Source organism: Mesocricetus auratus, unplaced genomic scaffold (assembly GCF_017639785.1).
Source record: "Mesocricetus auratus isolate SY011 unplaced genomic scaffold, BCM_Maur_2.0 Super-Scaffold_100010, whole genome shotgun sequence".
Classification (NCBI taxonomy): Eukaryota; Metazoa; Chordata; class Mammalia; order Rodentia; family Cricetidae; genus Mesocricetus; species Mesocricetus auratus.
The window spans coordinates 43,300,801-43,328,173 of NW_024429194.1; the positions used below are offsets into that span (position 1 = coordinate 43,300,801).

Below are 27,373 nucleotides of genomic sequence, written 5' to 3' on the forward strand. Positions count from 1 at the left end.
AGAAATGATTTTTTTTATTATTATTAAACAAATGGATGTCTTTAAAAACAAAAATCTACCAGGTAAAATATCCCTTCAAAGCCCTTGCTAGCCATCACCAAAACCAGAAACTTTGGAACACTTGTCTTAGATTAAAATACAAAAGCCACTCCCTGACCATCCCTATTCTTAAACCAGTCGACAGTAACGCTGTATAATGGCCACAGAATGACTACGTTATACAAGGTTTTTACTGCTGTCCCCATCACATAACAAAGCATTAAAGAAGAGTCTATTAATACTGAGTCTCCAGGCACTTTCCTCCTCCATACTCTACTTAGGGAACCAGTAGATACTTTCAAATTCCAAAATACTCATTTCCACATCTTTGACTGTTTTTATCAATGGCTTGGCTCAACTACTTTACTGATTTCTGGTGTCTGCCTACTGTGTTTCCCAACCACCTTACATGAGTTATAGCACCCTTCCCTTTGCATCTTTCTCTACCCTTTCCCCTGTTTAATTAACCTCTGAGCACTTATCCTCACCTGACATATTTTATTTTTTCATAGTATGTCTCTCTTCACTCAAATGTGATCTTCATGAGAACAGAGATGTACTGTTTGTTCACTGCTGTCTTTGATAGCACCTAGAACAATGACTGGCACATAGCATGTGATCAATAAACATTTGGTGAAGAAATGGATGTAATAATTTAAAGTAATAAAAATCTATAAATCCTTTTTGATACATTTAGACAGCACTATATTGACATGTGGCCCAAACTGATACGTGCCACTACCAACCCTGTATACACTGAAACTGCCATTATTTGTAAGGATTCTCACATTATCTGTGAGATGTATTTATACATGTAGAAATAAATTAGGATGACAAAGTGAAGCTGTACATGAAATATTAGTTCAGTACAGTCTCTGATATATTAAAATATATCAACAGAAGTCCACTGTTCTTATTCTCCCATTAAGAGACATATACCTTGTAAATTTTGGGAACTTTGTTGTGTTATATAACATTAACGTTCTACCATCTAGAAGTTTGAGGGACACTTTCACTCTGTTTGGTAACCTCTTGTAAACCACCACTTCCTAGTTACTAACACTAACCATTGCTAGCTAGCTGGCTCAAATAACCATGCACATTTAGCACATTCTCTAGTTTAGCATATTTAACACAGAAGAAAAATTTACATCTCCATATAGTCCAGGTTTCAAGGAGTTCAACTTTTCTCTTTTAAGTATATATATATATTTAAATTGTAAAGCTCACTGTGATGAAAAAGTATTCTTGAAAAGACAAATACATATTTCTAACAAGGTTAAGGACATTTACTATCCGGGTTTAAGTTATGTTGCCTCAAAATAAGATTAAGGCTAAGGATATAAGCAACAACTAAACGTCACATTTTCTTAATTAAAAACTATAATATACATTTTGTAGCCTAGTTTTAGTTTTTAATTAACGTAAAACCTTCTATAAGCGTAAAAGATAATAAAGGCCAATGTGTTCAATGTCACTTGACTTATTATTATCCAAAGTAGGTCTGATCTCTAAAACTCTTGACTAGCAGACCAGGTTTTTCTCCATTATATTCTAGAGAAGAGTTAAAGTATGGAATTAGTAATGAGATAATATGGAGGATGACAAGGTAGCATTCAATGAAACAAAAACTAAGTCAAAAGACTAATTATCATTGAGGTTTCTAGAAATAGGACTTTACTTGGACAATACTGTCACTGACTTGTTAGTAAAGTCCATTACCAGTATCTGCAGGAAATTGGTAACTTTCCTGGAGGATTTCACATGACAAGAGTTCTCTACCCCCTTAAGTGTTAAAGCAAACCAAAGGCACGAAGGAAAAGTAAAAAGTAGAAGAGGTAATAGCAGCTCAATACCTCAGCATAAAGCTGACAAAACCTGACACGGGTATTGATGAAAGTAACAAAATGGTTACAGGACAAAAGAGGAAGCACCCTCCCCTTGCAAATATCAAATCAGTTCTGCATACAAGGAAAAAGTAACAGCTCTCATAAAAAACAATGAAGGCTGAGCAAGAGAAATCAAAGGTTACATCATATAATAAATGTGGGAGAAAGTTGAAGCTTGCTGAATCTGTAATTTTCTTTAAAGTAAGAAGGGTGTGGGGAAAGAAGGGAAAAGAAGTAGTCTTACAGGAAAGAATTAGATTTGCTTAGTTCTTAGAATCACCAGGTCACAATACCAGAAAGGCATATTCTGGCTTGCTACCCAATATTTCAGCTATAGCTTCACTTCTAATTGTACAGTCCTCTGGAGGTACAGCTTCCTTTTTCTCAAAGTTTCATGCAATTCTGGGCTACCAGTTGGAGGAAAAATGTTATAGAGGAAATAAGCAATAACCAAGCAATGAGTAGGTACAACACTCAGACTGAGAGTTTGATTCAAACCTTGAAATTCCATGTTCATAGAGAAGGACAAAGACATAAATAATTTCTCACCTTCCTTTCTAAAAATAGTTTTCTTCAAATCTAGGACCTAGGACTCACCTGAGTTCCGGAGAAAAGTCTTTTTAAGTCCTTACAGGAAGACTGTGAAGTAAAAAATATGAAATGGGAGGCTGGGGTTATGGCCTACTTGCATGAATGTTCAGTCTTTGTTTTTTTCTTCAATCAGCTGAATTGCAAAGTATTATACTGCTACTGCTCTTGGGTCCCTAGAACTAAGTAGTCACGTTCAGAAGTTTAGAATGCCTTTATTCCCTTTTACCTCAAAGGAACAGACTCTCCAAAGAGTCAGATAGCATATGTGATAGAATCAGCATCCTTATGATGTACCTCCTGAATATATTTTTATTTCAAAGTTATATACTCTATCTAAAAGCTCTAAGCAACCAATAGGATGTCTGATGTGATCTCTAAGTACAAATCCTATCTCAAGCAAGGTTACCAATCTTTATGAAGTCTTCCCCCATAAAAACGTAGGTTTATTTTAGGTTCATTTTCCTTAATTGAGGTACATCAGTCCTCCAAGTCTTTCCTAAACATTTCCATTTATCACATGTATTTACTATCTCTCTAAATGAATGCTTTTTCTTCTGTAGCTTAAAAAAATAGTATTTTAGGTCTGTCCTTGCATATATAACATAACTACACAGACACAATATATTCCTTTACTATGAAGTAAAATAAATTTAAACTAGATATGTCCTTATTTCCACAACTAATAAAAAGAGACAGAAATGGCTATAAATAAGTTATTAAATATATGCAGAACTTTTTACACACATACCTGTACTGTTTGGACTTGTGGAGATTGAATAACTGATGGCTGGGCTGCCTGAATAACTCCATGGACTTGGACTGTCTGCCCATTGGGCAGCTGCACTAAGGTTACAGTGGGAGCAGATGATGTCGCATGTGCTGCTGGCATGGATACCTATAGAAACATGGAAAGCAATTACCATCACAGAAGCCTCTGTGAGACTACTCAGGTTCAATATGAAATAACTTCTAATAAAGCAAAACTATGACCTTCCTGCTTGATAAGTACTTCAATATTTCAATGATTTAATATTTTAAGGAAAATTTCAAACCCTACACAAATCTTCCTCCCCTCTACTTTTCAGCCTGACCCAAGTGGCAAAAAAGCCAGCTATCTCATGTAGCATCTACACCCGAATCCCAGTCATGCTCTGAAAGCTAAGGAACACTTGATTCATATGGTGCTTTACATTTTCCTGCCTGCTTTTATATCTGATTTTTCTTTTTTAAATTAAAGGCTGAGTAATAAGGTTTATTTTTACTTAAAGACAAAAACATGCTAAGAGATTAATTCACACAAGGTCAACAACAGGCATTCCTGCCTTAAGCATAAAGTTTTCAGAATACCCTGGTGTTAAATAAACCATGTTTTAAAACCTTAACTTTTCAAATTTGGGTAAACAGGACTTACTAAGTTTAGAACAACACATTCTAATATATTTATTTTAATATTCTACTTTAGACTAATTACAAGCATGTCTTTTCATTAACAAGAAAGTATATTAATTGTAATTAAAAATTTCAGTTCCTCCCATTCAGGGGGAAAAAAAATCACTAAACTGGTGAACCAGAGGAATTTTAAGATGCCTTTCGTGTGTGTGTGTGTGTGTGTGTGTGTGTGTGTGTGTGTGTGTGTTTTAGAGGAAAGGCGTGCACTACTGCCCAATGTCAGAAGCAGAGATACAGAGGTTCAAAAGGCTTCAATGGTCTAATCATAAAAACTTCTCCATGCTGCCTTAAAAAAGCTTTCAAGCCAGGCATCGTGGCACATGCCTTTAAACCCGATACTTAGTAGGCAGATGTAGGTAGATCTCTGTGAATTCTAGACTAGCCAGACATGCAGTGAGATGGTGTCTCGAACAAAAATCTTGCATTTTAATCAGTTACAGCATCGCATCTCATAATATCAATACTAAAGAGACTGAGGCAGGAGGACTGCTACAAGTTTAAGCAAAGTCAGCTTAAGCTACCATTTGAGCCTTTGTCTCAAAAATAATATAAAATGACTTTCATCTATTCTGAGAACATAGGAAGAATTGCTGAAGATTTTTTCTTCTTTTTTTAAAAATCAAATAACATGGTTAAGTTTCCATTTTAGATCAATTGATTTAGTGGATGAATAAAAGACATAACACTTCAGAGGGCGAAAACTGGAGGTGGAGGGACTCTGAGAAAGACTAGATAGTGGTTAGGGTAAGGTAATAAAGGCCAGAAGCAGGGCAGTAAGAGGTGGTAAGGAAGGGCTTTTTGAATGACTAGCTAAGAGGAATTAAAGATGATAGAAGTGGCAAATGTGCCAACTGAAACAGAATGAAAGAGAGACAGGTTTGGGATAGCCAGGGTTGTAGTGAAATGTGGATTTGAAGAGACATACAGCAAGAAGTGGGTACTTCAGTGAAGCTGGGGAAAAGATCTTTCGAAAACAAGTTATCTTCAGCACACAGATTAAAAAGTAGAAGCTTCCTTTTCTTAGCCGGCCACAAAACCTTTCTTTATTGGTCCTATTCTCTCTGGTCACTCTTAAATTTTGTTTAATCTTACTTGGTTCTCTAGATGTGGTACCAGGATTATCTGCAGAGTCACATAGGTTGTCCTGTTTATAACATCATAATCTAAGAGGAAACTAAGGAAGGATACTGACCACTCAAGTTTAAAAGGTTCAGTTACAGAGTTGCTATGAGCTTAATTCCATAGGAAAGCTGTTTGAATATTTGAATTACAGCGCAGTGTCTTCTTCCATGCATCCTTTAAAGGTGAACATTAACAAGCTAACCCAGTGATTTCTACCCTACTTAGAAGCTTCCATAGGCATGTAAGTCTAACATAAAGTACTAAATAGCCTTACCCCCTTCCTGTGTACGTGGGTGAGAAGCAGATTCTAGCACAGAGTATCTCTAGTCCTCCTTTTTTTTCACTTTTAAGACAGGGTCTCACTTGATTACTGAAGTTGACCTTGAACTTGTGGTTCTCTTGCCTCAGATTCCCAAGCAGCAGTTACTACAGGCTTGTCCTACAAAGCCTGGCTAAAAATTCCATATATTCCTACTACCAGAACCACGACGGCTCTTTTTACTCAGTGCCAGGGGTTAAACTCAGGGCCGTGTAATTGCTAAGCCTGCTAGGCCAGTACTCTATACTGAGGCACGTTCCTATTACAGGTGTCCTATCTTCTGACATAGTGATGTTGCCAGGTACAAATGTGTTGGGTCACATTCACAGCTATCTTGGGAAACATGTGGTCTGGTCCCAAGTGAGACACACAGATGTATTCAATTTTTATGACATCATGAAACCTGTTTTACAGTTTTAAAATCTATTATAAATATCTCTGCATAGTTTTACTAAAAATACGGCTATATAAAGGATATATTATAGAATGTTTAATAAAGTCCTGTTATTACTTTTTACTTAGATTTATTACAATTTTACATTCTCATCTGAGTGTGAAGGTGAGTGTCTGTAAACCTAGGATTGAGGAGGGGAAGGCAGAACGGCTCCAAGTGTGAGGCCAGCCTAACTAAGGACACAGTGATGAACTGTCTTAATAAACTAAAACTATACATTCTCACGATCAAAACCAGAGGCGTCTTTAGACCTTAAATTCTAAAGTCAGATGTACTTTTGTTGATAATCTAACTTCCTTTACTACTTGGATTCACTTTGTTTTCTTGTCCTCCTATTCATTGACAAAATCACAATCATCTTGCCTTAGCTTTACAATGTTTTTCTAGTTTTGAAAATCTGGCAGTAAAAAGTTATCTGGAGTCAGAATTAGCAGGAAGTTATGTTAAAATCCATGATATACACTTCCCTGGAGCACAGTAAAAGAGAAAGGGTAGAGAATGCAAGAGTCAAAGGATGGGAAGGAACGCTGTGAAACTCTTTGCAGTGGACATGACATTGCTGCTACACTAACAAACTCAAAACAGTTCTGATTACCTGCCTAGATGGAGCTTGTACCATTCTGTTATGGACAGAATGGGGGTTAGGGCTTCATAAGTTCCCTGAGGAACTATTAGCAGTTTAATGGCTGCTGGAAGAGCAACAGACATTTCTTTAGTAGTATAGGCACTTGCAAGTTATCCACACTTCAGTAAGTAACTCCACACTCAACATTCATGTAAGCAGCCATAATTAAACTCTGTGGGTCACAACAATAACAACAAAAAGACATCAGAGTAGATGGGGTCTTAGAAAGAAGGAAGGGGTTTTGTGGGAGGGAAAGGGTAAAGAGGTCATGAATGTTACCCAAATACATTATATGAATGCCTCAAGCTGTCAAAAAAAGATTATTTTTTAAAAGTGTGGAGTGTTTGTTAAGGACTTGGATAAGCCACAACCCCCCCCAAAAAAAACAAAAAACAAACAAACAAACAAACAAAAAGTAACTAGACAAGAAGGAAAAAGAAAAGATAAGCTTTCTTCAAGTTCAAGTTCAACTACACATTCTAAATTTTCAGTGCTGGAGGGTTGTCTGATGATAAACAGAACATGTTCCCTTCTGAGTTCCGAATTATATCTCACAAAATTGATTTCACTTTTATAATGTATACATTATATATATACATATATACATATATAAAATCATATAAGTGTGGAAACTAGGAAAGGAGGCAACAGAGTTTTGTTGGCTAGAGAGCGGATGGATCAATAATAACAAACAAACAAAAAACCACCCCAAAACCACAGATGGCCAATTCATGGAGGAAGGGAAAGCCTGCTTTGTACCACAAAAATCTAGATGTGTGGTATCTTCAATACTGTAAAAGGTGGCATGAAGAGATGGGCTGCAAGTAAACAAAAGGGTGGTTGGAACCTCTTTAGGAACAAATGAATCCTTTCTTGTAGAAGAAAAGTCTGGCCCACTATAAGAGAACAGTATAGAACTACTACAGAACCACGTAACACCAGGTCGACTGAGGCAGTATTAAATCCCAGCTCTCTTCTCTCCCTTGGCTCCCAGGCCCTTTCCATATAAACATGATGAGTGAAACCTCTGAGGACCCTGTCAAACTCAAGGAGAAGGTCCAAGACACTAACAGTTAAGACCACCATTACCTTACAGTTAAGTTCATGGTTGGAAGCTGTTGAACTCCAACCATACCCACGAAGCTTCCAAAGTAGCTTCTTAGTCATGTATACCTATCTATCTATACCTACCTATTTCATGTTGGGGCATGAGCCCAGGGCTTTCGTGTGCTAAGTATATGCTCTACCATTAAGCTACAATCCTATCTTCTAGTCTCTCCTCACTTTAATCCTGAGCAGACATCCAGAGTGTTAAGAATTTGGTGAAAGCCTCTAGTCTTTCCCTGGGGATAGAAGAAGACACTGCCTTATGAAATGGGATACTCAGAAGGTACCAAAGGACCACCCAGGGAACAAACAGAACTCTAGGAAGTATGATAGCAAAATAAAATTTCACAGGCAGGATAAAGTGTATAGAAGAATCTCCCAACAAGTAGAGCAAAAAGGCTGAAAACAGCAAGGAAAATGAAGAAACAAACAAGTCCCAGAAGTATAACATCTGGATCACAAGGATCCTAAAAGACATGAAAAACAAAATCACCACCAACTAATTGAAAGAGATTTCCCCAAACTGAGGATGTGAATTCCCACTATAAAAGGACCACTGGATACAGAGAATAGAAATGAACCAAATTATTAGTATGCACTGTAAGTTGAGACCTAAGGCATTTTATAATATACTAGATATAAGAAAGGAATTTAATCCCCTCACATTTTGTAAACAACACTAAGTGGACCATAGATAACAACAGAAAATTTCCAAAGAAAAAGTCTTCTTACCAAGAGTTCTTATTCCAGTTAATCTCTTCTTTTCAAGAGTCAGTTAGCTAAATGCTCTATCTTATCAAGAATTCCCTAAGAAAAAGTCATGAGAGCAGAAAGAATTTCCAAGGTGACTATATAGTCAACTGATGGAACAAACAGACCAGAAGAATAATGCCAGGACAGAACAATGTTGAAGGCTGTCCTCAAGGAGCCTGCTCAGCTAAATGCTCAGATGAACCTCCATTTCTCTGTTTGTAATGACAAAGTGCTGCCTCATCTGATATATTAACTTATCTCCAAGTATATCCGGCTTTGTCTTACTCTTGAGATCTGCAGGGGAAACCCCGTTCCCTTACAAGAAAACGCAGGCAGCCTGCCTACTCTTTCTGACTATTCCTGCAGGAGCCCCGGTATCTGACTCACTTCTACCCTCATCCCAGCTGTGGTGAGCCCTGTATTTCCCAAGACTTATTCTGATCAGCCATTTCCATGGTAGATTCTTAACTCTTGGAGAAACTGAGCTAGGCAAAGCAAAGCCTCTGGCAGGATTATTTTTCTTGGGAGCCTTCACTTTGGAGAGGAAGCAGCCAGGTGTGGTCATGCACATTTTAAATCCTAGCACTGTGGAGGCAGAGGAAGGTGGATCTCTGAGTTTGAGACCAGCCAGCGCTACACAGAGACATTTTTTCTTCAAAAATGGGGAAAGGAAATATCACAGTCTTACCCTACAGGTTTAGATGTATTTGGTTTCTATATTAAGCACTGTTTTTACTAATACTGAGATTAAAAATGTTAATAAGGGAAAAACAGATAAGAGCAAAACAAGTACAGAGATGATGAATGGCCTTAAGGACAGGATGCTTAAAACACAATCAGACTAAATGTACTTAAGATATATAGGGGAGAAAAACTGCTTTCATTCTTAGGACTTATTCACACACCAGTTTATTTGCTTAATCTGCTTTTTAGTTTTAGAGTATATCTGTACTTCCAAAATAAGTCTGTGTGGTAGTAAAACATAAAAAAAAGGCAGCTGTCATAATCAATGTTTCATTGCCTTGAGAGGGCCAGTTAATTTACGTTAGTAAAAAGTAATTATTTCTGGATCATGTCACTACACACACTATACTAATGTTTAATGATGTATTTTACTGTTAATTAATCATTACTATCATTTCTAAACATAAACTAATACTAACAGTGAATTTGAATTCTCATAGTCTTAAGAAAAATTTCATCATTCTATGTATATTTCCATTAAAAATTAAATTCTCTTGGAAGAGACACAGACTGAAATCTCTCCATGTATTTTATACCTGGGCTAATGTGGCAATCTGTGGTTGGGCTTGAGCTGTCATTTGTTGATTTTCAGCTTCTGTTACAGCAGCATCTCCACTCTGCTGGTTGTCTGCTCCAGATTCCATGGTCATTTAGTTACCTACAATAATATGGAAGAGCGTTACCAGCACTACAGTGCCTTGTACTTGCGTGACTTTAAAGGCAAACTTCAAATTATAAATAGGTCTATGTGATGGTTAGGTTAGTAAATGCACTTAGAAATCTAGTTAAAACAATATAGCTGATCTTTACTCAACTTGTTCAAATCTGCTGAGCTATAAACCCTAGTACCTTTAAAAAACAAACAATGAAGAAATTCAAAGTCTTCCTTCGGGTGTTTCTTCCTAACAGGAAATAGGGATGGTCCCTCTCATGCCTCTTCCTTACTAACGAGGAGGGCAGAGGTGTCAGCAAAGCTGATTTCTCAAGCTGCACCAGCCAGGTTCAGAAAGAGGGTAGAAAGCAGGAGCGAGCGTCAGGTCTGAGATATTGGCTTCACATCCCTCCTCTAGGCATTTCCTCCTGTCAGAGCAAGAAGCAGAGCAACTGTCAGCCACTCCCTAGTACACAAATGTAACAAGGCAAATGAACCCAACTTTCAAAAGCCCATGGAGTAGGCTATGGAGGTAAAAAGGTAAGATTAAGGCCAGAGCCTAATCAGAGACTCCAAACACTGAGAAAGTTGTGGTGCTACATTCCTTACCCATGGCAGAGTGCAACATAGAAGCAAATACCTTTTTATATACCTGACGAACTCTAGTACATTTGCTAAGTAGTTTTGCCAAGAGTTTGTGTATTTGTGAAGAGCTCCTAGTGGCAGTAGTTACATGCAGATTAGTAAATTTTCAGATAATCGGGTAAGCAGTCCTTTCTAGCGTACGTGTGTGTGTGTGTGTGTGTGTGTGTGTGTGTGTGTGTGTGTGTGTGTGTGTGTGAAGGGAATAGTTCTGGTGTATCCCTCTTCTAGCTCAATGCCTACATATTACCAGACAAAAATGAATTTACGATGAGTGGTATCTATACTCATCCCTCACATAACAGAGAAATCTCAATGCTTTACCAAACAACTCTAAAACTAAGAATCAAAACTGACACTCATAATCATTATATACTATCAAAATGTACTCGATATTTAACACATCATTATTCATAATAGTTTAAATTGAAGATAAAATGTTTCTTCCAAAATATAAAAAGTTAGAAATACCAGTATTCACAAAACACAAACTAAAGACTTGACAACATGGTTATTTAAAACAGTCATAAAGCTCCAGGCACTGGGAAAAATAACTGCCATGATAACCATAATATCATCCAAAGTGGAATTTGAGCCAGTATGAAACTCAATATTTAGTTTACAAAAATGCAGTTCAAAGGTATTTGATGTAGAATATGTTTTTTAATACCATATAACCATCTTTAGGAGGATTATGAAAAGAATTACTGCAGTCAAAAGAAACCTGTCTAACACAATGACATTAAATTGAAGGGAATCCCATTTCTGTTTACAAAACAAAGGAAAACAAGAGATATGAAGGTGCATCCATGGGAAGAGTGTGGGGAATTAAACACTCAGCTGGAAGTGTTACCTACAGAACTCTTAGAGGATGACAAGTCTCATCATCTGTATTCTTTTTACACACCTTACTATCAGAACTAGTTGAGGATTTTTTACTTCTAGGGATTCAAGAGTGTTTGTACAATTTTAAGAATAAAAAACTCATCAATAACATTTCTGAGCCATGGACCAAAAGTGTATTTCAATAGTGATTGGAGACACCCATTGACATTTTCTCAAATTTCACTTTTTTATATGTAATTACCTATTTTGGCTGACTGTTCTGTATTTACAAATGTGGGGAAAACTTGAAACAACCTTGTTATTATCACTCATGAAAATTTGCAGATAAAATACACAGTCATTTAAAAAGACAATTCCAAGCCACACATATTTTTACAGCTATGTTGCCATTCACACATAATTATATTTTACCATCAGCTCAAAGGGTCACACTTTTTGTTTCTATTTTACAACACACCTTACTACTTTAAAAAAAATTAAGGGATAAGCTTCTTTATGGGACTTTGGTTCAGAAAATAAGATTCATTATTAAATTATAATAAAAGAACAGAAAATTTAAGTAAAAAACAGGGCTATGATTTTTTTTTTACTTCCCCACTCCAACTAGATAATCTTCTTTCTCATTGAAAGCTATGTATGATTTTTTCCAGTGGCTACAAGCCCCCAACTAAACTGCTAGTATTTGTTACCAGTTCATTCAGGTGGCTACTGAACCTTATTCAGGGTAGGGATCAGCCTTAAACTGTCAACATTTAGCTTAAACAGATAACAACCAAATGGTCAACAGCACAAATAGTGTCTTCCATAAGAAAACAGTGGTGGTAAGAATTACTATAGCAGTTGAGAAGGTTCAACTATTACAGACATTCTTCTCCTGGTTTCCACCTTCAAGGCACCACACAACAGCAATTTTCCAATTGGACTGAGGTGACATTTGAAGTAGGATCAGTCATGTCACACTTTAAAACCTTTTGTCTACGCTTATGTCCTCTAGTATGAGAAGAACAGACTGTATAGCAACATGTGTAGAATCTTCAGTTTTTTCATTAATCCAACTGTCGTATCCAGACACAGAATAACCTATCATAAACAATGTGTGGGATCCTAAACAAATAAGAATATAAAAATTAGCCCCTGGGGCAGAGGCAAAGCAGGTAAAGGTGCTTGCCATGCAAGCCTGACAACCTGAGTCTGATCCCTGGAAGCCCCCCTCAAAGGTAGAAACAAACCAAACCAAACAAAAAAACTTATTCCAAAAAGTCATCCTCCAATAGCCATCATTACTACCCTGTCATGAGCATAGTAATATTTTTTAATCATAACTCAAGCAGCTACTGGACTTACACTTTTTAAAGTGCAATGGGCTAATTCACAACAAAATTCCCTTTATTAACAATAGTCTTAAATTTTGTCAATTTACATTATATACACTATGCTTATATGAAAACACTGTATCTGAACATGCTGAGCATTGTTCAAGCTACTGAGAGAAAACAAAGAACAGAATGAAACTTTAGGCCAGTTTTCCTTATAGAGCTTACATTCTGCTGGGCAGGAGCGGGACAAGAGAGCAGGCTAACAAAATGTCTATCATGTCAGAGGGTGCAAGTGTGTAGGAAAATCAGAATAGTGAAAATAGTGCAGTATTGTGTGTGGCATATTATTCAGTATTATGAAGGTTAACCACTGAACCTGTCCTAACAAGGTAGCATTTAATTTCCCTAAGTAGCACCTATATAGAAGTGTGCTGAATCGGAAATAAATCTGGCAGCACTACTTCCCTATCTGTCTATACCAAGTTAACACAAATTGTCATCAAACTGCAAATTAAAGTTCATCAGAGCCAGCCAAACTGCCACTTTTACAATCACTAGGTGAAAAGGAGGTTTTCATTTCACTTCTTTTTCTTGATTTTTATTCTGATTTTCATAAGAACCTCAGTTCTTAAGATCCTCTATATTTTACAGGTTTTGAAAAGAAAATCCATCTTCAGGGACTAGAGATGGTTTAGAAGTGACGAGTACATAGTGATGGCTCTTGCAGAGCCCTCAGTTTGGCTCCCAGCACCCATATCAGGCAGTTCACAATAACCAGTAACTCCAACCTCAGGGAAGCCAAGGCTACCTCCTGGCTTCTGCCAGCACCCGCACAAACATGCCTAGTGTCACCACACAAGCAAACACATATTAAATTAAATAAACCTTAAAAAGAAAAAAGGAACAAATCCATCTTCTCACAACCTGCCTATTTAATCTTCCCAAATTTAACTCTTTTAAAGATGTCAGATAAAGAGTTCAAAGAAATGCATTTCTAATTAATGGAATATATGCTGTTTGTTAAGATGGAAATGACCTCAATTAGGACTGAGAAAAAGATTCCCCAGCACAAGAACAAGCTCACAACTCATCTTCAACTCTTAAAATTCCAGGGATTTCAGGAAACCACATAAACACAACTCTGAAGTTTCCAGGGCAACTTCAGAAAAAGGCATATTTGAGCACAACTTGAAAACTGACTAGGGTTAGAGAGATGACTCAGCAGTTAAGAGTGTGGATCACTCATCCAGAGGACCTCACACTGAGTTCCAAGGCCAGTTTCAGGATCTGACACCTCTGGCCTCAGTACAGACCTACACACCCACACACACTCACCCCACCACTCAGCAGGTACCTGCACATATATGCTCAAATGCGTGCGCCACACACACACACACCACACACACCACACACACACACCACACACACACACTCACCCCACCACTCAGCAGGTACCTGCACATATATGCTCAAATGCGTGCGGCCCCACACACACCACACACACACACGATAACCTTTAAAAATAAACCTTACAATGTATATCCATCCTTCTGCTTCTAATATGTGCTTCGCTCTGAGGTATTACTGAAGAATGGCAAAAGCTCAGCTTCTGCAGGACAGAAATTATTTCACAGCCAATAACCATGTAGCACTCCCTGCTCTCCTCTACCGAACCCCTGTAAAGTTCTTTCTGGCTGTTGCCTTGAAACATTTGCCATTTATCTGTTCTGTCTAGTCTATCAGAATTGAGATGTATATAAATCAATACTCAAAACTGAGCAAAGTTCCAAGTTTCTGAGACTAATAATAGCATTCCTTCATTAAAACCAGATAAGTCATATTCAGGCATCATATGCATAACATTTTAGACACATAATACTTATTAACCCCAACTGTGTAAACCCAAGATTCAGACTGATTGGTTATATTCTAAAAAAAAAAAAAGAGAAAGTGTACGTATTTTGAAAGAATGAGTCAAGACAGGCAATGAGATCAATTAAAATAAACAGCTATCTACATCAAGTTGATTAAATTCTGTTCTCAAAATTTCTGAGCCCTTAGCAAAGTTTTTTTCAAACAGAGAATAAATTTATGCTTAAATCTCTTCTCTAGATAACAGAAAACAAGAAAAGTTGTAATATGAAGATGATGATAATGTAATGACTTACATTAATTCTAGGTGCTGGAGAGAGAGCTCAAGTAAAATAAAAGTGTTTGTTGACCCTTCAATGATCAGAGTTAGGTCCCAGCACATCAGGTGGTTTACAACTGCATATAACTCCTATTCTAGGAAATGAGATGGACAGGTACCTAAACACATGTGCTGCATAAAACACACATGCCCCATAAATAAATTTAGTTTTCATACTTTCTTAGACAATCTGTACTAACAGTAAACACCAGTATAACCTAACCACCACTCCAAAATGGAGACAGCAAATGGTAACACACAATATTACTTAATAAATTCCCTGATTTATTTGCTTAACTCAGAGAAATCTTAATTTTAGTATTTTATGATTTACTGCAGTTTTGTATATAGTTCTTTTCAACAATAAAGGTGAAAAACCCAAGTTTTTCATCTTGTTTTTAAAATATCAGCAATATTCACTTGCCTTGTTCTCTTTTAGGTGAGACTACAAATGGCTTTGAAAATACGTGTTCTTCTATCTGGTCACCAAGAGATAGTGCTACCTGGCAAGCAACACATTTGACACAGTGACTTTTTTCTTTTTTAATGATGACATTAGTGCCTTAAAAAAAAAAAGCAAATATATTTACCATAGGCATGCACAAGTATGGTGGCCAGAGGGCAACTCTATAGTGGACTGTCAGGCCATGAGGCTTGGCAACAACTCTGTAGTGGACTGCCAGGCCATGAGGCTTGGCAACAAGCACCTTTACCCACTGAGCCCTATCACTGGCCTCACATGGCAACATTTTTAATCCCATCTCTTCCCAGTGAACTTTCTTTGCAAACACTCATTTCATACAGCTTTTACACTGAATCTTTTCAAAGAGCCGACCCTTTAGGAAATTTCTATATAAAGTGCTATAAAAATGGGTCTGGAAGCTCATTTCTTAAAAATAAAAATGATTATTATATACTTTCAACAAGTAGTTACTTTTGTAAAAGTAGTTTTCACACTAAAGGAGAGTAAAGCTGTCTTTAAATTTTAAGTTCTGATTTATAATCTAGTTCAACTCCCAAACTGTAAGGATCCCAAAGTAATGACCTGAACTTAAATATTTAGTAAAACCTAAGTGACTATGTGAGGCCATTATGTTCAATGGAGCCTGAACGCCCACTTTTTTTTTTTTAAGAGGTCTGTAAGTTTAAGCAGCAATATTGGATACTTTGAACTAGTCTTGAAATGCTTTTCTTGGTGAAATGTTTACAAGTCAGACATGGAACAGTGAAAACTGAGTTCCCTGAGGTGAGATTGCATGTTAGGGCAGAGGCCATAGGACACACATCCCAGCTTTAGCTTTGACTTCACAGACAATTAGAGATGCTGAGAGGTCTGTTACAGGCTTCAGGACTATCCTTACAGCCAACAATATCATAAAAGTGGAGAACTGTCTGTATAGTCAACATCGAAACTCTATAGAATAAGAAATATGCAAATTATTTTAATTATATGTTGCTTACCAGTCAGCAAATGAAAAAACTCCAAATATATAGCATACTTTAATTAAAACAGACATGGTTATTCTATAACGCTGATAAATGAATGGCATGCAGACAATGGCACAAATTTTATTTATTTACTTTTTACATTAGGGTTTATTCTTGGTACAACACACTGTGAATCTGGACAAATATATAATGACATGTATTCACCAGTATAGTGTTGTGTGACAGTTTTGTTTGTGTTCTAAAAATTAAAGCTTGCTTGTAGTCAAGAGGGTGGAGCTAGTCACTAACCATAGAGGTCTGGAGGACTGTACAGACAGACAGGAAGTGATAAGGCAGGTGGAGAGAGGAGGTAGGAAGCAACTGTGGCTGCCCCACTGCTTCTCTGATCTTCCAGGTTTTTATCCAGATATTTGGCTCCTAATTTGTTATTAATTAGATTAATGTTTCATCTGGCACCCAACCCGGGGTGCCATATGTAAACAGATGTCCTGTCCCAACAGCCCAGTCCCAAAAAACTGACTCAGAGGCTGAGTATGAATTATAAATGCTCAGCCTATAGCACAGGCTTGTTAATAGCTAGCTTTTACATTTTAAGTTAACCCATATTTCTATTTATGCTTTGCCACATGGCTCATGGCTTGTTACCTCATTTTTTACAAGTCCTGCTTGCTTGGTGGCTGGCTAGCAGCTGCTGACTCGGTCCCTCTTCATCCCAGAACTCTCTATGTCTGGCTGTTCCTCCTATACTTCCTGTCTTGTTAGCAGCCTGTCAGCTCTTTATTAACAATGAGAATAATACATATTCACAGTGTACAGAAGGGTTATTCCACAGCATTTCCCCCTTTTGCATGCACGTGCAGAAGCAGGTGGAACTCTTAGTTCGGAGCAAGGTCCCGGGCAGTCAGAACTACATAAAGAAGTCCTGCTTGGTGGTGATGGTGGTGGTGGTTGGGAAGTCTGCAATTACAGCAAACGTGTTTACTTCTTTTAATCTGTACAACGCTAAAGGAAGACTGTTCCTTTCAAATTTATGGCCCTCAAAGAGTAAATCACTAAAGAAGAGGTGTGCTTCCTGCACAGTGAATGTTCTGATGAAATACTCAAGAATGTCTTTGCAAAGAGCTACAACTTAGAGATGAAATATTACATCAAAGGAGACAAGTATAAAGTAAACTTATGACCTGGCTCCCAATAAATATTCCCTCTAAACAAGTATTACTATTTAATAAGCTTTTAAAACCACACACTTCCATTTGGGAATGACTGAGACATAAGAAATTGGGGAGAGGGGTATATGACCTTATTGTAATCTCTCTACTAATACAGAGCTGATTAGTAAAATAATGAAATTAGTTCAGTTTCTAAGATCTACACTAGAATACTTCCTCTAACTTATCTATTTATAAACTAAAACGGATGCTTCTTAAAGACAAACTTTAGAAGTTAATAAAACAAGATCCTTGCAAACTTTTTCCACAGAGAGATAATGCTACAATAAAAACAAATGCATTCCTATGACAGTGAGTACATCATTTACATTCCACATGGCCAGTCTAGTCTTTCTAAAAGAAAATGAAGACACTCCTCTCACGTCTAAGTTTAAAACTGAATTTCCCAAGTAGAAGAGTTTATAAGTAAATACACTACTCTCACACTGACATCATTAAGTGGCTATTTCACTCAAAAAATAGCCAATTATTATGTTCAAAATTGTCACTTCTTTGTTCTTCATTTTCATTTCCTTTCATCAGTCACTCCAAAAAATAAATTAATTAATTAAAAAAAGTATATGGCCACAGGTTAAAGGAGAAGAACTGGAGGTAGAATATAGCTCCACACACTGGTAGGTATTGTTTGCTGGGATTTCAGAGTTATTTGGAAAATGTGACATTAAAAAAAAATGAAAAAAGAAAAGATTCAGTTAGGCAGTAGTGGCACAAGACTTTAATCCCAGCACTTGAAAGGCAGAGACAGGCAGATGTCTGTAAGTTTGAGGCCAGCCTCGTGGACAAAATGAGTTCCAGGATAGCCAGCTGTTACACAGAGAAACCCTGTCTCAAACAAAGAAAAAAACAAACATAACATACATTCTAAAGGCACAAGCAACAGAAGAAAGGAACTGATGGATTAGGAATAAAAGTGAAACTATTCATGCATCAAACAATAACATCAAAAAAGTTATGGAGCTGGGTGTAGTGTCACATACCTCTAATCCCAGCACTTGGGAGGGAGAGGCAGGTAGGTATCTATAAGTTTGAGGCTAGCATGGTCTACATAGTGAGTTCAAGGACAGTCAGAGCTATACAGTAAGACCCTGTCTGGAAAAAAAGAAGTGAAATGACAATTTATAGAATGAGAAAAAAATGTAAATCATATACCTGGTAAGGCACTTAGAATGATAAGTCAATTTAAAAACAGGCTAAGGATCTAAATAGACACTTCTCAAAGATATATAAAATGACCTGACAGTTCCTCTAAACAGCTACAAAGGGGTTAATATACAGCTCAACACTTTCCTGGATATCTGTGCAAGATAAATGAAACTATGTCTATATAGGTATCACTTAGTCAAAAAGTGTCTATGAACTAATGAGTAAAACAGTGAGCATAATATAGATTATTTGGCAACAAAAATAAGTACTGATAAATACTATATGGGTGAACTTTGAAAATATATACTAAGTTCATCACGATTAAGAATACATTGTATAATTTTATTCATATGATATGTCCAAAGCAGATAATTTATAAAGCACAAAGCAGATTAGCAGTTGTCTAGAGCTGCTGTGTGGGGAGCTTAGGGAGTGCTGCCTCCTTTCTAAAGTAATGAGTATGTTTCAGTGCAATAGATGTACAATCTGGTAACATTAAAAACCATGGACTTGTACCTACCAAATGGGTGGATTTTATATAGTATATAACATTTCAATAAAGCTGATAGGGAAACCATATTGTCCTCTACAATACACTGGAGGTCAAGAGATGTACACTTTAAGATAATTCATTGTATTTTCCGTGTGTGTGTGTGTGTGTGTGTGTGTGTGTGTGTGTGTGTGTGTGTATTTCTTGCTTCTTATATAAAACAAACTTGTTCCTCATATTTAGGATTCCTTATAATGTTACTCTACAGTACTCTAACACTCTTGTCACCAATTTGTGTATATATCAAGTTCCCTAAACTTCAGTTCTCATTTTGTAGTCTATTTTATTGCCTAGAATACACTCTTTTTACATCTACCTATACAAATTCTTCAATATTCTATTTGAATGCCACCTGCCCACAATGACTTACTACATGAATTTTTTTCTTTTCTAAACTCTACAGCTCTTCATGACAGCAGTGAGGTGTCCTTGAATCACCAGCCCCTACAGTATGTGTACTGCAAGCTCTTCGTAGGTAGGAGACATATACAAACATTCTGTTTATAGCACATAAACAATCTTCACTTAATATCCAGGAATTATTTTCTTAAATACCTGAATACACTTTCTTGTGATTATTCTACCAACTATGAATCGATGATCAGCAAATGTTCCATGAAAAAATTAGGTTGATAAACAGCCCAATAAGAACAGAATATTACTATTATTATTTGCAGCACACTATAATGCCTCTACTGATTGAAGAAAATGACACCCCTTTCAGGGTAACAATGGATGTTGATGGTGGGGCATACCTTTAACCCCAGCACTCAGCACAGAAGGTGGAGGGAGGTAGATCCTTAGATCCAAGGCTAACCTGGTTCACAAAGTGAGTTCCAGGCCAGCCCAAAGCACAAGGTGAGACTTTTGTCTCAAAACAAACAAACAAATCACAAAGTAAAAAAGAAAAACCCTAAGAAGAATATAAATGCTTCCAAATAAACAATAATAATTATCACTGTGGTGATGAAAAATTAGATGCCTCCAAGTTTCCTCCTGTCAATTGCTAAATCAAGCAGGGATAAATTTCTCAAAAATATTTTATTATATCCTGGCTAAATTAAACAGTGTTTGCTACATCTATATCATAATTGCAACCAGAATCTTACATGCAAATAACCAGCTTTTAGGATACAACTAAAACTGAAATCCCAGTTCCAAAAAAGATCCATTAACATGTGGGAAAGAAACCTTCCCTCACAGTTGGCATTAGTCAACTTCATTCCTGCATCAAGGTAACGTTACTTAGCTACTTTGTCTTTCCATGTAACTTACTCTTCTTCAAGTAAGGATCAATCTTTTCTCCTTTCAGAAAAAAATTCTGTCAATCCCCTAGATCACCTCCTCATAAAACATTGCTTCAATTTATTTAGATCAAACCCTTGCTTACAGTAGGCAAGTGTTCTCTCTCACGGTGTTATATAACCAGTTCGAACTACTGTTTTGAGATTTATATAAACAGCCTCAAGAAGTAAGTATTTAGCAGTCCTGGATAATGTTTCATGGCTAGAATGTCTAATGTGTGAATAAATTACAGATAGGTATGTATTAGGGAAGGTACTACTTTATATTTATCTGCTAAAATATGAAAGCTGTTAATGTTTTTTCCTTTGGTAATCCAGTAGATAATCAAAAATCTAGGCAAAATATACTTTGCCATGAATTTGTCTGGAAGAATTAAGAAAAGAGAAGAACATAAGACAAACAAAACCAGAACTTGAGACAATAGTGAGCACAAATTAATGGAAGAAACACATTCTGAATGTTGGAAAAACTAAATGGCTACCCTTATTCAAAGTTTAATTTCAAAAACCTACATATATAGATGTAATAAGCTTACACTTATATTAAAATGATTCTAAGCCAGCCACACCTTTGATCCCAACATTTGGGAAGCAGAGTTCAGGCCATCCTGGTCTATAGTGCAAGTTCCAGGACAGCCAGGGTTACACAGAGATACCCTGTCTCAAAAAACAAAGAAAATGATTCCAAGCAAACATTAAACTGAAGGAAGAACTAACAAAATAGCCATTTTCACATTAACAGTTTGTTGTACACCAATGAGCTCTGATTCCACCCCAGGATGCAACTCAAACACACTGAAAAAACATTTACCTTACAGATAGCTAGCAAATCCTTAGAAGTCACGTGCCTTTATAAACTTCCCTGAATTCTCACTCACCACATCTATTTAGATGCTTTGTGTACACCTTAATTATGCAGCAGGTAAAAATAGCATGTTACTACCATATTAACACTAACAAAACCTCCAAGTTAGCAGTTACAGTCTTATAAAATGTAGCCTGTGTGCTATATCACTTTCATTCTCAACTCAAGCCTATCTACAATTAAGTCTATCATGGCAGCTTAACACTACAAGAAAAAAGTGGGATGCACTGTTTAGAAACTGTCACATGTATATATCAAATGTACTACAGCCTCATGCTGCTTTGAAGAGTCAAGAAGGAAACAAAGAGCTACTGAGTCTTGATCTGTGCTGGGGTTGAAATGTATTTGACTTAGTCCAGCTGACTACGGGCTTTCACGGAAAAAAAAAAGAAAGAAAGAAAGAAAGAAAGAAAGAAAGAAAGAAAGTACAGTGTCTCAGGAAACAGATGTGCATCAAATTACCCATTTTCTATTTACGCAAGAAACAGAAAACTTACTGATTACACACACAGACACACACACAAACCAACCAACAAACCATCAAAAGTACTGTAAGCCCAGTACCCAAAAGGCTACAAGAAGCTAAACAGAATGATTTCAAGTCTGAGGCCAAACTGGTCTACATAATGAGTTCTAGAATGGTCTAGACTACATAACAAGACCCTTTCTCTCAACCAAAATAAATAGTAAGAAAAGAATCTTCCTTCAAAAAACACTAAACTAAATGAAATTCTTACTTTATCAAGAGAAAACTCCCATGATACTTTTTTTTTGGTCAAAATAATTAGCTGAATGTTCAGGATGGTAAGAATTTCAATGTCAGCCTAAACTCACCTTTTGCGCTCATTACACACTCTAGTTGCCTATATATACATCTTCATCTTTTAACTAAAGCTTCTATAAAGTGTATAAAGTGCAGTTAAAATAAAGAAGTTTAAATGTCAGCTTCCTTTCACAAACAAATTCCATTATTTCTCACTCTGATGATTCTTGCTGAAATAAAGTTTTTGTTTGTTCATTTGAGACCAGGTCTCACTATGTAGCCCTGGCTAGAACTTACTTGTAGACCAGATTGGCCTTGAATTCAGAGATCCAATTGCCTTCGCCCCCTGGGTGCTTGAATTAAAGCTGTGCACATCTACCAAGCTTGGTGGCATTACAATTTAAAAGGTCATGTATGACCTAGAAATAGAATCAGCTCAGTAAAAGATTAATAGATTCAAGCATATCCATATAAAAAGTACTTTTTAAAGAAGGTCTAGGCCGCAGAGAGGGCCCAAGTGGTTAAGAGCATTTACTGCTCTTCAAAGAGGACCCAGATTCTGTTCCAACATCCACATGGTGGCTCACAACTGTCTGTAACTCCATTCCAGGGGATAATCCGATGTTCTCTCTTGACCATGTCAGGCTCCTGTACATACACAGTGCCCATTCATATAATCAAGCATACACATACACACATAAAATTTAAAGATCTTTATGTACTTATACAAACCAATTGCTAGGCCATTATAATTAGCCTGGGAAATGTGTGTTAGAGAGACAGACAGGCAAGGGAACCCAGAATTAAAGGCAGTCTCTATTGCATACTATTATTTGTATAGATGAAGATACACATATTTACTTGTGCATGGGTAGTGTTTGTGAAGACACATGGGCAACAGTGGATAGGAGAATATAGGCTATTATTTATTTGTTTTATACTATAATCATATGAATAATTTAAAAAAACAAAATAAAATACAAAAGGGGGCACTCCTTTTTATTTCGCCAAGAATCTTCTCTTTCCTTTGATTGTTTTCTAATGATAAGTAACTGTTCCCAACAGTTTTTTAGGCAGTGAAATTCCTCATTAGATTTGTGGACTTTCTGGCCCAGTATATTAAATACAGGAAGTTTGGAGAAATCAAGACACCTGCAGAAGGCTCATGAGGTAGGAAATTAAAGCTAAGATGGACAGTTATAATTCGCTGAAGACCCACCTTAGGAAAGTACTTCCTATTTATCCCAAAACACCAGAAGTATTTGCTATTATCCTAATTTTACAAATGAGGAAACTTGAGGCAGAGAAAAGCAGACACATTCCCTTGGTAGGTGTGTGACAGGCCTGGCAATGTTAGGATTCAAAACCAGACTTGTAATTTTTCCAAAGCAGACAGATACTGTTCCATGATACCGCTGTCAACAGTTAGTGTTAAATATTCAAATCACCATGGACTACTGTCATGTGTTACAGCAATATACTCAAGTTCACACATGCACAAGGAATAAACTGCTGTGATTATCTACTTTCTGGTTTCTGCTATGTCCTTAAGATCAGATTTGAACGCTAACTATTCAAAATACAGAAGCCAGTGCTGGAAGTAACACAGCAAGAGAGATATCTACATGAATGTGTAACTGGAAAGTTTGTACGGCTGTACCTGCCAATCTACCTGTTTATGGAATTATTAACACTTTACATTTCAGTGGCATAGTGCAAGCATTGCCAGAAGTAAACAATGTTGTCTACTATTTTTTAAAAAGTTATATGAGATTTAAAAAAAATACACACTTGGTCTTCCACAACTACTCACAACAAACAAAAACAAGTGCCTTAGGAGAGACACAGCTACTTTTCTAAGAACACTAAAATTTCTACTAATTTAGAGCTGATATGTGAATTTCTGGACACAAAAGAAGGAAATTTATGGATCAGGTTTCTGTTTCTTCAGGCTCCAGTGAAATTTTGTTCACAAGTAGTTAACACCAGTTTCGAATTCCAAAAGGAACGTTCATTTAGTATCCACTAGGTAAAGTCTTTCAAATAATTCATTAGTTTTCTAAATGCATCCAAAAAATAATAAGAGAGAAAGGAGGGAAGCACACACAGCTGTAATTTTTACCAGCCCCTGGGAGAGAAGAGAATTACAATCCAGTGCCAGGTTCCAGGTGATTGCTTGAAAACTAATGTAGACAAAAAGTATTCCAAGTTTCACTTGCAACTACTGAGAATCATTTGATTCTCGATAAGTGACTCCATAAATAAAAATTAAAATATCTTTTGATCAAGGCTGAAGAAAGGACACGACAGGAATGTTTTTTTATTCTCACAAGGGAAGAATCGTCTTCTTGTATAATCGCTATTGGCTTGTAGAAAATCTTTTGAAAAAACTATTTTACCATCATTACTTTTAATCACTTCTTCATTTCGTGGAAATAAAACTGTCATCTCAATCCTATGGAAGCATTCCTATACTGCATCTTAATTTTTCTTGACAATGGCAAATTGTCCAAGTGCTAAAGACTACCAATGCAACAAAGTTTCAAAGTCCTTACTGACACACAGTAAAATCAAACACAATGGCTCTATTGTCAATCAATATTTATTCCTACCCGAAAGCCTTGTATGCATCAATCACAATTCAATTGTACAGTAGCTGGTTGTTTTAAAAACAAACTGTGCATCTTTCAAAGCAATTAAAATAATTATTTGGGGCTTTGCTTTTAAGTCGGGAAATGATCAGTAGGTGCACAAGATTTTATTAGACAGCCCAAAAGTATCTTATGCTAAATCGTTAGAAGGTAGATGTGATGCAAACTGGAATCAAACGGTAACTTTTGAGAAGGTACAGCAGGTTTAAATAGGTCATACTGCAATGCTCTTAGAAAATGTCTTTCAATCTTTAATGTAATCGATGACTTTCTGACAGTCAGTCCCCTTTGCCAATATTATAGAGGAAGGGAAAGAAAAGGAACACCACAACTTCTGCTGGCTTTAAATTGTCATCAACCTCAGACTTGGGATTGCCTACTACACAATACACAAATAATGGACAATTTCAATGGCCTTTTTAGAGTGAGAATTGTATCAATCTTCTATTAAAGTTTGGACAGACGTGTGCGAGAAACATGGTGGTAAGATTAAGGGGAGATCCGATGACTCAAAAAACCTTGGCACGACTGCCCCCCCTCCATGGTATAAACAAAAAGTACTTCGACTAATATTCATTTCTAAGAAGGGTTTCAGAATGATTGACCTCAAATGATTATTATCTTATTGGAAAGGGTTAAAAGCGAAACTGTTTTCAAACATGAGCTTCCCTTTTACAAGATCCCAACAGTTTCTGTAAAAAGTTATTACAAATGTTTTCTTAGCACCCCTTTCCTTCCCAAAAGAATGCATTTCCATGACTGAGTTTTTTTGTTGTTATTGTAGTTTTTTTTTTTGTTTTTATTCTTCATCTTCAAAACCGAAGGGTGAGAGAAATAGTCAAAAATCCTCCTTCGAGCAGCCAAGGACAGAAAACAGCATTTTCTCCAACCGCGTGGGAGCAGGGGAGTAGGGCAAGAATAAAATACAGCACCAGAGAAAACCTTGGGTTTCGAACTTTATTGCACAAAGAGCGGAGAGGAAAGCAGGTCGGACGCTGCAGCTCGTCCGCTCGCCGAGCAGGCACCGCCGAGAAGGCGGCAGCACCTTCACCTCCTCTGCCCTCAACTGTCGCCTTCTTCTTCCTCCTCCTCCTCCACCCCCCACGGGCACCCAGGCGGCGGCCCGGGCGGCTAGCCCGGCACAGCCGAGGTGTGTGAGCGAGCGAGCGAGCGAGCCGGCGGGCGGGCGGCGGCAAGCGGGGGGCGGCGGCGGCGGCGGGCGGGCGGCCTCCCCCGGGGCGGCTCCGCTCCGCTCCGGCTCCGCGCCTGGCCCAGCCCGGCCCGGCGGCGGGAACGCGGGCGCCAGCTTGCCGCGGCCGGCCGGCCGCCTGCTCGCACCCCGCCCGGGCCGCCCCCCGCCATGAGCGCCGCCGCTGGCTGCAGGCAGAGTCGCTGCCGCCCGGCCGCCGCTGGCTCCAGTCCGCCGCCATTATTCTTTGTTCGCTGCGAGCGGCGGCGGTGTTGTGGGGCTCGGGCGGAGGCTCCATCTTTACCGCGGCCCCTCCTGCGAGGGGAAGGCCCCGAGCGCGGGTGTCCGGCGCCTCCCCGGCCCCCCTCCGTCCCCCCGGCTCTCTCCGGCTCCTGCCTCCTCCTCCTGCTCCTCTTACCGGTGGTACAAGCTCCTCCGTCACTGCTTTCGTTCGCGGCCCGGATCTCGCTGGAGTTTTATTCTCTCCCCCACGTAACACACCGCGTCAAACTACACCTCCGCCGCGTCACTCACCAACACTCCGCTTCTCCCAGCCGCCCGGGCCACAGGCAGCAGCAGCCGCCGCCGACTGAGGAGCCGCAGCCAGGGAGCCAGCCAGCGCCGCCCAGTGCCGAGTGCGCAGCGGCCACTCACGGAAATAGCCGAGCTCGGCACGGAGCCGCTCGAGAGGCCCCGCCCCCGCGCTGGCGGCGGAACCTGCCGAAGGTCTTCGGCTTCTTCCGGGAGCAGCGAAGGCTTTGATCGTGGTAGGCAGGTGTAGGCGTGTTGGGACCGGCTCTGCAGAAGCGGTCCAAACCTCAATACTGCGAGCTGAGGCTTCAAACACCGGCTGAGGAAATTTGGAGGAAGCGGGGTTTCAGTGTGGCTAGATGGGGGGATTCCCGGGGTGGCGGGGACTTGATGGAAACCCCCGTGCGGTCTGATCCTGCGGCGGAAGCAGACCGCCCGGGAACTTTGATAAGCCGCGAGGGTCCGGAGCGGTGCAGCCGAGCTGGGAGGGCAGGCCGATGCCGGCCACCGGTAAGGGGAATCTGCCGAGAACTGTCCACAGAGGCCCGAGATGGTTCTTTTTCGGGATGAAAGCTACCTAACACGTGGCACGTGAGATTCAGCTTGGCTACGCATACTGCCAGAGCTCTGTGGTACGTTGTCCTCCCTCTGAGGCGGGAGAAGTGATCTGCTCTAGCTGATGCTGCTGTTAACACTCGAAATCGATCCTAACCCTACCTGCCTGCCTTTTTTCAGGCAACATCCTGTGTTGCCTTTTCTCAGCCATTTCTGCAGTGGTGGCGTGCAGCTGCGGCGAGGTGGCGCGGCTTCCACCCCTGGAACTTGACAAGTGTGACTTCCGTAGCCTCAAAGCTACTGCAACTGAGGTTGCCTCTTACCACCAGCTCTTCGCCCTTTTTTTTTTTTGTTGTTGTTGTTGTGGAAGCTTTCAGCCTTCTCCCTATCATTTTGTTCCTGCTG

At 38.5% G+C, this 27,373-nt stretch overlaps 1 protein-coding gene across 8 annotated transcripts in view; it reads right to left on the reverse strand.

The window, feature by feature from the left end:
• Creb1 (cAMP responsive element binding protein 1) overlaps positions 1-26,511 on the reverse strand; it is a 61,911-nt gene extending 35,400 nt beyond the window's left edge. Inside the window, exons 1-5 of one of the 8 annotated variants that reach the window (XM_013113632.3) lie at positions 26,301-26,508; positions 9,942-10,172; positions 9,629-9,750; positions 3,268-3,414; positions 2,526-2,567 (exon numbers count right to left, since the gene is read on the reverse strand). In XM_013113632.3, the coding sequence (XP_012969086.1) occupies positions 2,526-2,567; positions 3,268-3,414; positions 9,629-9,742 (303 nt within the window). In that variant the 5' untranslated portion in view covers positions 9,743-9,750; positions 9,942-10,172; positions 26,301-26,508. 8 annotated transcript variants of the gene reach the window in all.
• Between the last annotated feature and the right edge of the window lie 862 nt (positions 26,512-27,373).